At 32.2% G+C, this 14,743-nt stretch overlaps 1 protein-coding gene across 1 annotated transcript in view; it reads left to right on the top strand.

The window, feature by feature from the left end:
* The first annotated feature begins 466 nt into the window (after positions 1-466).
* Positions 467-14,743, top strand: part of LOC149791276 (uncharacterized) — a 114,107-nt gene continuing 99,830 nt past the window's right edge. Inside the window, exons 1-4 of the mRNA XM_089969787.1 lie at positions 467-765; positions 1,267-1,455; positions 10,517-10,551; positions 13,304-13,330. Of these exons, the coding sequence (XP_089825913.1) occupies positions 684-765; positions 1,267-1,455; positions 10,517-10,551; positions 13,304-13,330 (333 nt within the window). The 5' untranslated portion in view covers positions 467-683. The remainder of the gene's footprint in view (positions 766-1,266; positions 1,456-10,516; positions 10,552-13,303; positions 13,331-14,743) is intronic.

The following is a 14,743-nucleotide window of genomic DNA, read 5'->3' as shown; positions in this document are numbered from 1 at the left end:
ACAAAAATTAGATACACTCTTTTGATACGAGAAAACACAGCTGCTAAACATTCCTTGCATGTTACACATAGAGATCCCTGTTTTTATTTGCAATGTGTAAAATTATACTATTGGAATTTACCAAAATACGTTTAGCATTTAGGTACACGTTACATAATAAAAACAGTAATTTAAAAAACAAATAATTGATTAAAAAATCTCATATGCACTCTTTAAATCAACGATAAAATAATGCAATAAATAATTTAAGTTTCAAATTTACGTCTGCCATTTCTAAAAGAAAAAGTGTACGTATGCAAGTTTCTGCTTAAATTATTTTTTTTTATATTTTTTTATATGAAAAGTGTTGTATCTAACTCGACACGCATCTATCACTGCTCCAGACCGCTGTGCAGCTGATGGGATTGGCCGGTCGGAACTGTCACTCAAAAGAACATACATACAGCATTTAACATCAGTTAACTAGAAGGCAGCTCTGTAGGGTTTTACCAAAAGGCCGTTTTTCCCTAACAGTGCTTAGGAATCCGGTGTTGCTAGCACACAGCAGCACGGCTCTTCCTAAGTGTAAGCCAAGGCCTGTGTTGCGTTGGGCTTTGGCTTAATTCCATTTTCTGGACTAAAATTTGCAATATTCCTTCATTTTCTCCTAAATGCAGTAAGAAGGTTGACTATAACTATATAAAATGGCATCGCATGTCAACGTGCGGTGGAGGACTGTCTGCCTTTTTGTCCTATTTGGAATTACCTTCGCACAGAGGAAAAAGGGTATTTATTTATTTATTTATTTATTTATTTATTTATTTATTTATTTATTTATTATTATTATTATTATTATTTTTATAATTTGTATTATTATTATTATTATTATTATTGCTGTTGTTGTTGTCGATCTAATTTTATGTTATTAATTATTGCTGACGATGCTACTGCTGTTGAAGTTGCTGTTATGTGTGCATTATTATTATTACAGCAACATGTTTTGAAAATTTATGTTGCTTTTTTTCCATGCATGTCTGCTCTGTCCAGCTGAATGGAATCATGGTGGAAGTTTACGGTATGTAGACTAATCTTCGCGAATATCTTCGCATCTTTTCGGGCGTGGAGGGGGGAGAATACGAAGAAATAACAGGACAAAAACTAATAAAGATAAAAATTACTGCTCTGATTCGTTTGAAAAAGTACTAAAGTGCATTTTCCTTTTTAATTAATTCATTAATTAATTAATTTGTTTGATTTATTGATTATTGATCCATTTATTTCTTGAAGGTTGTGAACTGGATGGACAGTACTACGAACACGATCAGAAATTTAATCCAAGTGGCGATAATCCGTGCATTGAATGTATATGTAACGATGGCGCCACAGACTGTCAGGATATTTACAAAAAATGCCCAGAAGTACCTTGCGAAGGGCGATTAGTGGTGCCCTTTGGCCAATGCTGTCCAATTTGTGAACGTAAGTTGCCCTGCCAACTGTTAATTAATATGTTTTGTATCTTCTTGATGATCATGTTGGGTTTATTAGGTTCAAACAAATCGCAGAAGATGAGGAAATATTTCGAAATCAAACGCGAGGCAAAAGAGGGTCCAAAGTGACGTTGAAGATTTCAGCAAGACTGACCTTCATAAGTGATATATGGTCGTCATTCTTTTGTAATCTCTCACTCACTGAAATAAGTATTTGAAATTACCATTCAGAATGGTTTTAACGTTATGATGTTTGCCCCATGCTGTGTTGTAAAATAGCTCATACAAAAGAAGCTGTTTTAAATTATATTGACTTGTCTTGAAGTTAAATAGCAAATGTCTTAATAAAATGTTTTTAATCGGCAAGTAATATTTCGTTATTTTAAACCGCTAACTTTATGAAACATCGCCATCCAAACCCGATTTAAAGTCTTAACGTGTTATAATAACTGTACTGAAAGCATTTTTTCTTAAATAAAATAAAACAAGAACAAATGCTTTGAAGCTCAGACAAATATATCATAATTATTTCTCAATTTCATCGTTCTTTTGTCTGTGTTTGTCTGTCTGCCTGTCAGTTCTATAACGTCTTCTCCGAATGGTAGAATTTATTAGTCAATATGGGAAAGATTAACTTCTTGGACTAATACGTCAAGCAGTGATGTATTCATTTCTCTTCTTTGACTTGTCAGCTATTTCAAATTTATCGACCAACAAAGCTTTCTTTGTTCTTTTAGTTTCCTTTTGAATGACGTAGTGTAAATACCTTTTAGTCCAATATGATATTGTAAGAAGCTACCCAGAAATAATCACGACGCATACAACATTTGACGAAGCTCACTGTGTAAACAACCTATTTAACATTACCTCCTTTGACTGGGGGTAAGTTGTTCTTTTATTTAATTGAGTAATTCACTCAACGATAGAGCCGATACAGCATGTTTTTTGCCGAATACTTTACCCACTGTTGAATCGGAAGTCTTCGTTTAATTGGAGCAGCCAGACGCTTGTGACGTCATTGGTGACAAAAAGAATTTATTTGCAATCAAGATTCGAGAATTTTAATTGGTAATCTAGGCCACTCACTCGTAATACAATAATCTATACATAGACAAAATCTATCACTTCAAGCGCCCGTATACATATTGTGTTCATGTTACATATTGTATTATTTTCTTGTCGACACGGCATATGGTATATAAATAACGCAACTCCGTAAATGTAAAGATTTTGCGTTGACATAAAGCCATCAGGTTTTTCTAGAGATGGATTATTGTTCTAAGATTTCTCTAAATAGTTTTCTCGAACACCTTGATAATATTTGCAATTGAAAAATGCATGATATTCATCTTCTACGAACGCTTTATTATATATAAACTGACAATGAACAGTGCAAAACTAGTATCTAATTAGCCTAAGCGCTTTCGACTTTTAATGAGTCTTTTTCAGAGGCAAATACAAAACATAGACAAGACAAACAAATAAAACAGAAAAACCGTTGTCTTTGCAAAGGCAGTTGTTAATAATCATTTCTTAAAGTCTTGGGCATGATTCTGCTGGGGTTCGATACCGAGAACTCCCGCATCAGAGGCGGACGATCTAACCACTAGGCCATCGGGGGAGTCTGAGCAGTTCAAATATGTGTTTAAGAAAACAAAACCCTGATTGTACGCTAGATAATGGAGTTGTTTTATATAATAAAATGAAATAAAGTAAACTGTTTATAATGCTTTTTTGTTGTGAAATATTTTAAAGCAGCTCATTCACTTTTGTGCAAAATTTAAATAGTTTATTTGATTGAGAAATGATAAAATTACTAACACTGACAAACAAAAATCATGAAGCAGGGGTCAAGGTAGACTTGAATTTTCGGGAGAAGTAACTTCTCTTTTTGGAGAAACATGCAGAAGTGGGAGCTAATAAACAGGGAGAAGTGAGAGTTCAGCAGGGAGAAGTGGGAGTAAATAAAAAATCGAGATAAATATATATCTATTTCTCAGTATGCATTTAACATTAGTTTAAAACAATTCTTTATTTTCAAGTTGAAAACTTTTTGTTATATGTTTATTATCAACACATTTTGGTAAATTTGTGCATGTATAAAAATTATATACATGAACATAAAACACTACTATAACTACTAATTTCTAGCTTCCATGACCGTTCCAGTGGTCTAGTGGTTAGAGCGTCCACCTAGGATGCGGGAGGTTGTGGGTTCGATCCCCGGCCGAGTCATACGAGAGACTTACAAAAATGTAACTAACAGCTGCCTCGCTTGGCGCTCAGCATTAAGAGGTTGGTGTTAGGACTGGTCGGCCTGGTGTCAGCATACTGTGGCTGGGTGGGACATCATGCTACATGTCTGCGGCGTGATGCCTTAGTGCAAGACATCACTGTAAACTGCCACTGTCTTTTTCTTCTAATTCCTTTGGTGATAATTAATTTGGTTTTATCCCTATTGTTGTTGATATCTTGGGTACTTGATTTTCCTGATTTTGTTCCTTTTGTGGTTTATTCTCTTACACTACTGTTTGCTTCTGATTCGTTACTATTTCTGTTGTTTCTCTATTTTTGTTGCTTTTGTTATGCTATTGTTGTTTTGGTTGTTACTGGTGGGTTTTCTTTTGCTGTTTGTTTCTCATTATTTTCTGCCTTTGTTGATGTTGATTCTATTTGTAATTTTCCCGTTGTTGCGGTCTCTTTTGTTGTTGCTGTTTTTGGTACCTGCTCTTACTGGTTCTTTTTGCCCTGTTGAGCCCTTTTTTGGTCCTTTTGTTTGTTTCTGGTTGATTTTCTTTTGCTGATGTATTTGTTATTTCTGTTCCTGTTTATATTGTTGTTGTTGTTGGGTTTTTATTTTCGTCTAATTTGTGGTTGCTGCTCTGTCTTCTGTTGCTTTGAGGTTAGTATTTCTTCATCTCGTTGCTTTTTCTGGGTTGTTGTTGTTGTTGTTGTTGTTTAGTTCTCAATACTCTCTGTTCATTATTCTCTTCTCTGATCTCTGACGGGGTCTCTTGGTTTTTAGGGTATATTTGTATATTATGTCCGGTCTGCTCGCATATACTATACTTTCTATGATAAATGCAACCCGTGTACCATGATTTAGTCAAAACCCTGTGCAGAAAGAACGCTCTTTTCACTTCTATTAGTTTGCTATTTTCTATTTAAAAAACTCTTGTTCCATTGTATAATCGAGGTCAGGGGAATTGTTGCTAATCTTGATGAAAGCATCTTAATATTAAATTTTGTCTCAAACTTTTCGACTGTTGCTTCTAGAGGTATCTCGAATGGTATGTCGGAAAGGTGTAATTCTCCAGTTTGTTTCTTTATTCTCCGCAGAATGGGTGTGGGCTCTTTGAGTGTAACTGTTTCCCCGGCAATGTTTAAATCTCCGATTCGTAGTGCGGGCTGGGTTCCTTTAGGGCGTACAATGTAACCTTTATACCCCTTTGGTTGATTGAGTATATCTGTTGCAAATGGTCTTGGATTTTTACTTTTATTGCAGCCATCACTGCTGTTATCCCCTGGTACCCTTTCTCTTGGTATTCCCGACATATCAAATTCTTGTGTCCCTTTTCTGTATGTACATTCCAGGAAGGATCCGTCGCTTGTCTCTATCCTTCTTGTCTTGAAATATTTCTCTAGTTCCTTTACCTCATTATTTGTTTTGTTGGCCACCATTTTCTCTCGTGGATCATGCGCATCTTGAGTGGTTCATTTTCCTATTTTTGTATTAATATTGTGCTACTTGATTCATCTGATTCTTCTGAACTCATCCTTTTCGTGTTGTCAGAAGTGTATTCCTTGGTTCCTCTTTTAGAATATTGTGGACTTTCTGGCAGTCTGTTTTGTTCTTCGAATTCCACAGCATATTATTGTCCCATATGTTTGTGATAATTAAATATTTAGGCTAAGTCTTCTATCACATAATATTTATACTATGCTTTGATTGAATTGTATATTTTCCGTAATCTCTTAATTAACAGACAGTCTAATGAAGTGGTATTCCATAGACACAGTGATGTCCGCCATTACAAGTTCACTCAGTTTCAAACTGATTTTATAAAGAAACAAATGCAAATACGGCAGTTAATGTCTTCATTTACAAATTTAAATGAGAAAGTTCTCTTCACCAATTATATTTTTAAAACAAAAACAATTACATGTACTATTTACATACTGATGTTAAAATTTCACAACATAAGTTGGCATATCTTCGTCATCAAATAGAACAGTAGGTCTGACTTCAGGAAATCGAGTAGTGATATCTTTTCTTTTCGGGAAAGCGTTAATTTTCAGTTAGCTCTTAAAACATACACGTGTGAAGGTGAAAGAGTTTGTTTGTCAGCATAATTGGTATCAACACCACATAAATACATTGCTACAGCAAGGGACCATCTCAAATATCATAAACTACTTTTCAGTCATTTTATGTCTGAAAAATCACAGGGCAAAATCATTTTCGCTTTCTTAACAGAAATAGGTGATGTTTGCAATATTACGTCTATACATGTTAGTCTGAGTATGTTCATGCTCCTGTTAGATTTATGTAGAATTAATTGTTACCATGTATTTTTTACAATACATTATTAGTGCTAAATAACATACACATATAAAAGATTAAACAGGTGTCATGTCAGATTTGTTATTGAATTCGATGAAATAACATACACCTATATTCTGATTATCTTGTAGACCTGGTAATAATTAAAATAAAGAAAATGACAACAAAACTGGTGGTGTTTATCTTTCTTGACAGATGAAATATATTTTACATTTCTTTCTTTGAAGATATATATATATATATATATATATATATATATATATATATATATATATATATATATATATATATATATATATATATATATATATATATATATATATATATATATATATATATATATATTGGTGTACAGTGTTTTATCTACAAATGGATTCATGGAAGTCATTTGACTCATCAAGGCAAAAAACATTGTGTCAAAATACAAACCTATGAGTCTTATTTAAGCCGACGATCAGTTTTCAGTAGTTTTTAAACAAACATTATATTGTTTAAATACACAACAATAATATTGGTTATATAATGTGACTAAAGCCAATAAGGAAATTCCCTTGCCAGAAGCATCTGAATATTCTATATTTATTAAAAATCTTCTTGACGGTTTCATGTCATCAGCAATAATCTGAGCATTTATGACAAGACTTTTATTGTTGGCTATGTCAGTGCTTTCATCTGCCATTGCTGTCACAAATGTTGATATGTGCAGGTCACGTATAAGACTATCCTCAACACGTTTGATTGGCTCTTCAGTAACTCTGAACGGGTAGTAAAAGAGTCATACTGATTAGCAGAATTCTTCAAAATGCACCAATTTATTCAGCCGTTGAGTCGTGTATTAAATTATGAAGAGATTTGTATTTTAAAATATGATGTCTTCTACACTCAGCCAATTTACACTCTTAAAAAGCACTTTCACTGCTATGTCTTGTTTGGAAAAAAATATGTTGTTGTAAAACTGCATTCAAATTAGCCTGGTGTTGTGGACCTTCAATCAGCAGTTTGTGTTCTGGCAACCCAACATGCCTTGCCAGTGTATTGTTCTGAAAGTTATTGTTTTTTGCACATTTGTCAATGAGTTTTTTAGTCTCTGTACATTTATGGCAAAACATAAAGGCGTCTTTATTGTCACATTCTTCACTTGACTTAACTTCTTTTTGAAAACATAGCCAATGTGTTTTCAACCATTGCTGCACAAATTACGTTTTATCTTGCGAGTAACCGTTACCTCATTTTTAGATGATGAAGGCTTCACTGGGTCAGTAACAATACTCATATCATCGTCGGTCATAAACGCAGTCCAAAATATAATTTCGTTTGTTTCTGATCTATCTTAGTATTTTTTCTGTGGACGGCAGTTTCTTTCGAACGCTGACAGATCTTGAAACAATGCATGGCATGTAAGTGAGCGAATGGAAATTGTTGCTTCACTGCGTGACTAAGGTGCGCATAAAATAAAAGTTTCTCATGAGAATCACTTTAAAATCACCAATTTATTTTCCGCCTCTTTCTTGGGTGGGGTGATTATATGGTTCTAACATCCTGTTGCTACAAATGATGTGACAGTTACAGGTCAGCTCCAGGCTCCACATTCAGCTGTAACCCTATTTATTATGATAACATTAGCGTAAGAAACTTATGTGCGCGTGTTTTCCCTGTTTGGGAGAGTTGTAATCTAGCCATTAAAATAGTTAGACCAAACCTTTCTTTTATGTTAATTAGCAAAACATAATATTGAAGTTCTTCAGTTTACGTACTGGCAAAAATTTGTAGACCGAACCTTTGTTTTTTATTTTTTGTTAATAGGCAAAACATAACATTGGAGTGCGTCATTTTATGTACCGGCAATGATTTTTGTGCGTCAAATCGGAAAAGTCTGCGTATTTGACGCATGACGCATGGGTAGATAAAACACTGGGTGTATGTTAATGCTTTTGTTACACTTTTTTCTGCTTTTGTTACACTTTTTTTCTACACATTCTGGTCTGGGTATGTCAAAGCCTTTATTAGATTTATGTAGAATTTATTGTTATATTGTGCATTATACTTTATACTAGTGGTACTAAATAAAACTTGCACACTAAAAAATGAAAAGTGGGTCCCTGTAAAATTTATGATTTAGTTCCATTCAATATTACTGTAAACGTGAATATTATTCGTCTATATTATCTTAATTTTGAGAACATCGTACGATGAAATATATTTTAATATTTGTTTAAAGCAATGCATGTTAAATTTTGTTCTCTGAATTCATAATTTATCATTTAATGTTCTGGAAATTACTAACACGAAAGAAATCAATGCAGTTAATTTGTTTTCATCTATATAGACCGCAGGCATGGGGTTGGTTACAGGTGCTTGATTACAATTATGATTATATGTTGTTTGGGACTGATGATTACGATTATAATGATTACAAGGGGACGATTACGACTGCATTGCATTTGCTTTTTCTGTTTTGGGCAGATATTATGCATTGTATACTTGAAAACAAACAGTTCTAACTGTATGTGAATATTTATGGACCATTCAGATTAACATGTCAATATTTAAATAGTCAAAATTTATGGTCTGATGTTTATGAAAACTTGTATTACTCTTACGATTTTTAAGAATATAATTAGTGTTTTTTTGGTCGTAATCATATATAGTCATGATTACATTATTTGATTGCACTGCCATTGAAGCATGATTACGACTAAATTTTTGTTGTTGAAATTAATGATTACAATTATAGATCACAATGCAATCAACTACAATCAATCACTATTACGACCATAATTGGCCCCATGCTGATAGACTGGTTTTATTATACTATAGTTTTGTTTTTTTTTCTTTTCTTCTGGTCTGAATATGTTAATGTGTTTTATTTAAAAGTTAAAGCACTTTTGATATAATTCACCAATTTACGAAGTGTTATTAGATTATATATATATATATATATATATATATATATATATATATATATATATATATATATATATATATATATATATATATATATATATATATATATATATATATATATATATATATATATATATATATATAATCAGATATCAATATTTACTGGATTTAATATATGATTTAAATTAAATACCTTAAAATATTTCAAGGTAAAAATGGAAAATAAGTTGATTGATTTGATATATTACTCAAAAGACAATAATCAAGTGACATTCACTGTGACATCACATTACATGACATTCAATGTTTTCGATACTTGATCAGACCTTTATGTTGTGGTGTATATATTGGTGTGATTTCTAAATGTTTAGCAATAATGAGAATACAAATTATTTACTTTTTGCCAATTTCTAGAACATTTCATATTATAAAGTCACTCTGTTGTACTTGACTTTATTTGATTGGACAGGTATGATAAGTGGTAAATCGGTTAGAAATTAAAATAGTGTTACAAGTCTAGGTCTTAAAATTGTGTCATAGAAGGAAGTAAAACCAACACGTGTAGTAAAATCAACAAATAATCTATTACCATAGAATACAAAAAGTGAAAATTTAATAGGAATGTACAGTATTGTGAATTCAATCTCAAATAGTCCTACATGTTATAGAATGTTGTAGAATGTTCTGAATTAATTCCAATAGTCTTGAATGTGGTTATATACCAGTAGTCTTTAATGAGTTTATATATGGTACCAGTAATCTTGATGTACCACAATGATGTAATCCAGAATGCTTTTCAGTGAGCCTTCATTAACCCCAAAAATAATGTCCTATTCTAAAAAGCCAGTGAGCACTTTGTAATTCCAATGAATAATTTGAAAAAATAATTCATTTCAAATTGTATCTGAATACAACTAAAAGTAAACCACAAAGACTGATATTAACAAAGGATTGAAGATTTTGTTCCTTCAGAAGCGAATATAAAAATCTAAGACACAATAAGATGACCAGGATGTGGGTAATTTTCCATCAGATTCGTAAACCAGTTCACTTCTAGAACATTCTTAATTTTGTAAATAAGACTGGACATTGAACTTGGATATAGTAAACAGCCTATTATGACTTAAAAATGTCAAAATGCAGGAAGACTATAAAATACCCAAGGGAAAAATCAAGATCCTAAGCTCTAATCCAATCCAAGTAAACATATACTTATAAAATAGCATTAGTCATGTAGGCCAAAACTCCTACCCTCATATATATATATATATATATATATATATATATATATATATATATATATATATATATATATATATATATATATATATATATATATATATATATATATATATATATATATATATATATATATATATATATATATATATATATGGATGGGTTTTAGAATTCTTATTTGATTGATATGTTTGATACATGCTATTAAGGTGTTTACTTTTCAGTGGATGAATATATCAAATATGAATATTAAACATTTATTATTATTATCAGTAGCAAGTCACTTTTTAAACAAACATTAAACAAAATAATCAATTTTTTAAAAATTTTTTTATATTTATAGAAAAAGAAGCGGAATATGGCCCGCAGGGACTACCGGTAAGAAAAATAAATACAATTTTGAAAATTAGAATGATATCACCATCTGACATGGAATTTTGGAAAGAAGGTGGGTTGGTGGTCAGACTCAAATTGGGCAGTAGTAGCAATCCCAAAATACTATTTTGTCTGTAAAAATTTGAATATTTTTTTATATTTTTGTTCATAGATCAGATATATTAATCAGTAAAATGTACACAAATTGCAGAAAATGAAGTATAATGTAAAATTCAAAATTTTAGTCATTAACTGACTGAATTTTCTGCCCCAACAGGATCTATTCTAAACCTGTAAATTTGGGGGATATTCCCTGCTTAGTTGCAAAGAGATGAGTGGAGGGTTTTCTTAATATTGACAGTAATTAATATAAAAGTCCATATTGTGCTTTATTTATTGCATATTGTCTGGTAAGAGAAATGTTTTATATAATCTCCACACTGTAACAGAACATATTTTGTTTTTCTACAAATCAATTACATTATCACAATAATAGGCTGCCCACAAAGTCAGTTTGTGTTTACTGTAACTACATGTACCATGCCGTTGAAACTCATGATTACGTTAGTTATCATACCAGGCATAAGCCATTTATTTGCCAGTCAATCTTAATGCTGAATCAAAAACAGATGCCAATTCTATTAATTTTCAGCAATTTTTATGTTAACAAGAGATAGTTCCAATGATCACAATTATTTTATTTTCACTTGGATGATAAATGGTAAAATCTTAATTTGGTTGTTGGCAAGAAAGCACAATTTAATTAAAAGCAAACGTAACTTGAGATATAATGTGGCTAAGGTTTTGATTTTATGAATATATTTCAGTCAACATTCCTAGCTGTAGTGTTTTTAGCACTGCAGCAAACAAACTGACATTATGACACAACTACCCATAATGCCTTCATACCATTCATTTTACCAAAACACAGCAGATATACCAGAATTTCACAATTTTTTTAATTAAAACATTTGCATAAGCATGAATTTTTCTGGACTTCATTTCAATTTTCTGTATGTATGAAGTTAATTTCCATCAAATAATAGAGAGTGAAATTTTAATTGCCTTTCCTTTTAATGAAGGCATTAAGTTAATGCATGAAAATATGTAAATATGGCTTTTATTTTTATTTTTAAATATTGGTAACATAAATTGTTTTCAGTGCTTAAATAGACCCTGCCTGTATGATTTACTACGTACCCAGTATTAAACATGCTAAATTAACCCAGTAGTCTTTAGCTCTTTAAAATATTTGTTGTATTACAACATTTTTTCATTGTATGGCCCTTAATTATGACAGGTTTTTTGTATTACAGCAGGGTTGGCAACCTAAGGCACACGTGCCACAAGGTTGCACATCAAGAGGTTTTGTGTGGCATGCAAAGGGCAGCCAAAAATCTTGATTTGAACAGTGTTACTCTACTTACTGATGGCATGCACTTGTTCATTTTGTAATTAATCTGGGAAAAGGTATCATGTTATGTACAATTGGTTGCTGACCCCTCTATTACATCATTCCCTCAATATATAGCCCTTATTATGGCAGGTTTCCTCTATGGGATGGGTATGGTTGAAGTATTCTCTTTATGTATACTACAGCTGCCCTCTGGGGTTTGCTAAATAAATGAATTCATAATAGCGAGGTTAATTATAGCGAGGGTTTATTTTACCTGCTGATATTTAGTTTGGAACATATAAGGGTAATATCATGCTGAAACTGCGCAATAACACATTACGGTAGCCAATCCAAGCTGCCCAGTAATACATTACGGTAGCCAATCCAAGCTGCCCAATACCAATACTGTAACCAATCAAAGCTGCCCAATAACACATTACAATAACCACTCCAAGCTGCCCAATAACACATCACGATAACCAATCCAAGCTGCACAAGAACACATTACGGTAACCAATCCAAGCTGACTGGATGATGGGAATCTAGCCCATATCTCTCTAGCCATGACTCCAGCACCTCAACCACTGACCCACCATGGTTCCTCCTCATATCTTTTCAAATAAGTATTTGTTATGGAAAAGGTGTCTTTCAAAATTTGTGTTTGTTATGGAAAAGGGCATGTCATTCCATATGTTATGTAAATGGTAGGCCCTTCCAATATTTATTTGTTATGGAAAGGGCAGGTCATTGCAATGTGCATTTGTTATGGAAAGGACAGGTCTTTCCAGTTTATATTTGTTATGGAAATTGAAGGTTTGCAAAAAGTGCCTGTTGTGCAGAACACAGTATAACTTGCTACATATTTACATGCAAGAACATGAACAAAAATCAATATTTAATGCAACTGAATGAAGTTTTTGTTGAATAAGTAATAAATCTGACATTTTACCCATCCTTCAAAAGGATTTTTATGAAAATAAGGGTGATTAATGCGAGAAATTTGTTCATGTTCCTTTAAAAAAATAAAAGATAAGCTCAGGTGAATAGGCTGAACTATAATGATAACTATAATGATAACTATAATGATAACTATAACGATAACTATAATGATAACTATAATGATAACTATAATGATAACTATAATGATAACAATAATGATAACTATAATGATAACTGTAATGATAACTATAATGATAACTATAATGATAACAATAATGATAACTATAATGATAACTATAATGATAACTATAATGATAACTGTAATGATAACTATAACTACAAAAGCATCACATTTTGTCTATTCTGCTCTTTATAAAAGAAATATGAAGTAATGGAAATGTTTTTTCTTTCTTGTTTCAGATCATTGGCAAAAAGGAAGGCGAACCTGTAAGCTTCTATTTAATTGCCCTCATTATGACTTGAAATGTTCTATTCTCAGATGAGTATAGGTTGCAAATACTAATTAACAGGTTTTATTTCTTACTGGATCTTTATATAAGCACGATTTTACATGGTTGTCATGGTAACAGCTCATATTTTTTTTTTTTGGTTCAAACAAATTATGGGTTGCAAAATGAACTTATCTGCTAAATTGTTGTTTTTAATGCTTGTGATATGGCAAAAGCATGTTATCCTATAATGGTGACACTCAGTCATTCTGCCTGTTGCCAGGTTTTTTGTTTTTTTTTACAATAGTTCAAGTTGTCCACCATATACATTTACCACACTCTGTGGATGGCTTGTACTTGGGGTAAGGAAGAACCCTTTTAATTTTGGGGTCAAGAGTCAAAGGTCAAAGTCACTGACTGAAAGGAGAAATATGGTTTTTGCTCTATAACATGAGTTCTACACCACATGCTTATCCCAAACTTTGTTGCTGTCACACACTTATCATGCAAAATAAGCCTATGGATTCCAAGATCAATGTATGTTTGTGTGTGTTCTTGTTTTTAATGGCACATCAGCACAATAATAGCTATATAGTGCCAATCGGAAGTAAAGTTCTAAAAATGTAAAGGAAGAATTTTTCAGAAACTTTATGAAGATAAAGGATTCCAGATAAATGTAAACTTGCAGTACTACAAGATAAAATACAAAGGCTAACATTTTGAAATAAGTTGTTGTTGTTGTGGGGTTTAACGCCATTTTTCAGCACGATAGGCTATACATGGCGGCCAGTATTAATGGTGGAGGAAGAACCCGGAAAACCCTGGAAAGAACCACCGACCCACGAGAAGCTACTGGCAAGCTTTCTCACATGCCCACATTGGCTGAATCTTAAACTCGAGGTGAGATGGCAGTGATCCGTAACGAAGAGCGCTTTAGACCACTCGGCCACTCATATATATATATATATATATATATATATATATATATATATATATATATATATATATATATATATATATATATATATATATATATATATATATATATATATACTATAAAGGAAAAAATATTTATATAAGCCACTTTCCCTCAAAGGTCTTGAGACTTTCTCCGGTGTGGCACATCATTTTAAAGTTCCTTCATCAAATTTACTTTAGAAATGTCTGTCTCATAGGATTGAGGTTGATATGTTTAAGAAGAATATGTGTCACTGTCAGTGGACACTGGCAAGGTACACAGTCCTCTGGTTGAGGTTCAGGTTCACCCTTCAGGAGGTATGCATGAGTCGTGTGTTTGTGTCCAATATACACAATACTGCTTCATCTTAGATTTTTGTTTTATATTAGGAATGCCACTTTCCAATGGTGGGTTTGATGTCCATCGTTTGTGGAGTTTTCATTGCTTATATTT

This window comes from Sinohyriopsis cumingii, chromosome 9, assembly GCF_028554795.1.
Source record: "Sinohyriopsis cumingii isolate HCF-2022 chromosome 9, ASM2855479v2, whole genome shotgun sequence".
Classification (NCBI taxonomy): Eukaryota; Metazoa; Mollusca; class Bivalvia; order Unionida; family Unionidae; genus Sinohyriopsis; species Sinohyriopsis cumingii.
This window is presented reverse-complemented; position numbering and strand designations above follow the sequence as displayed.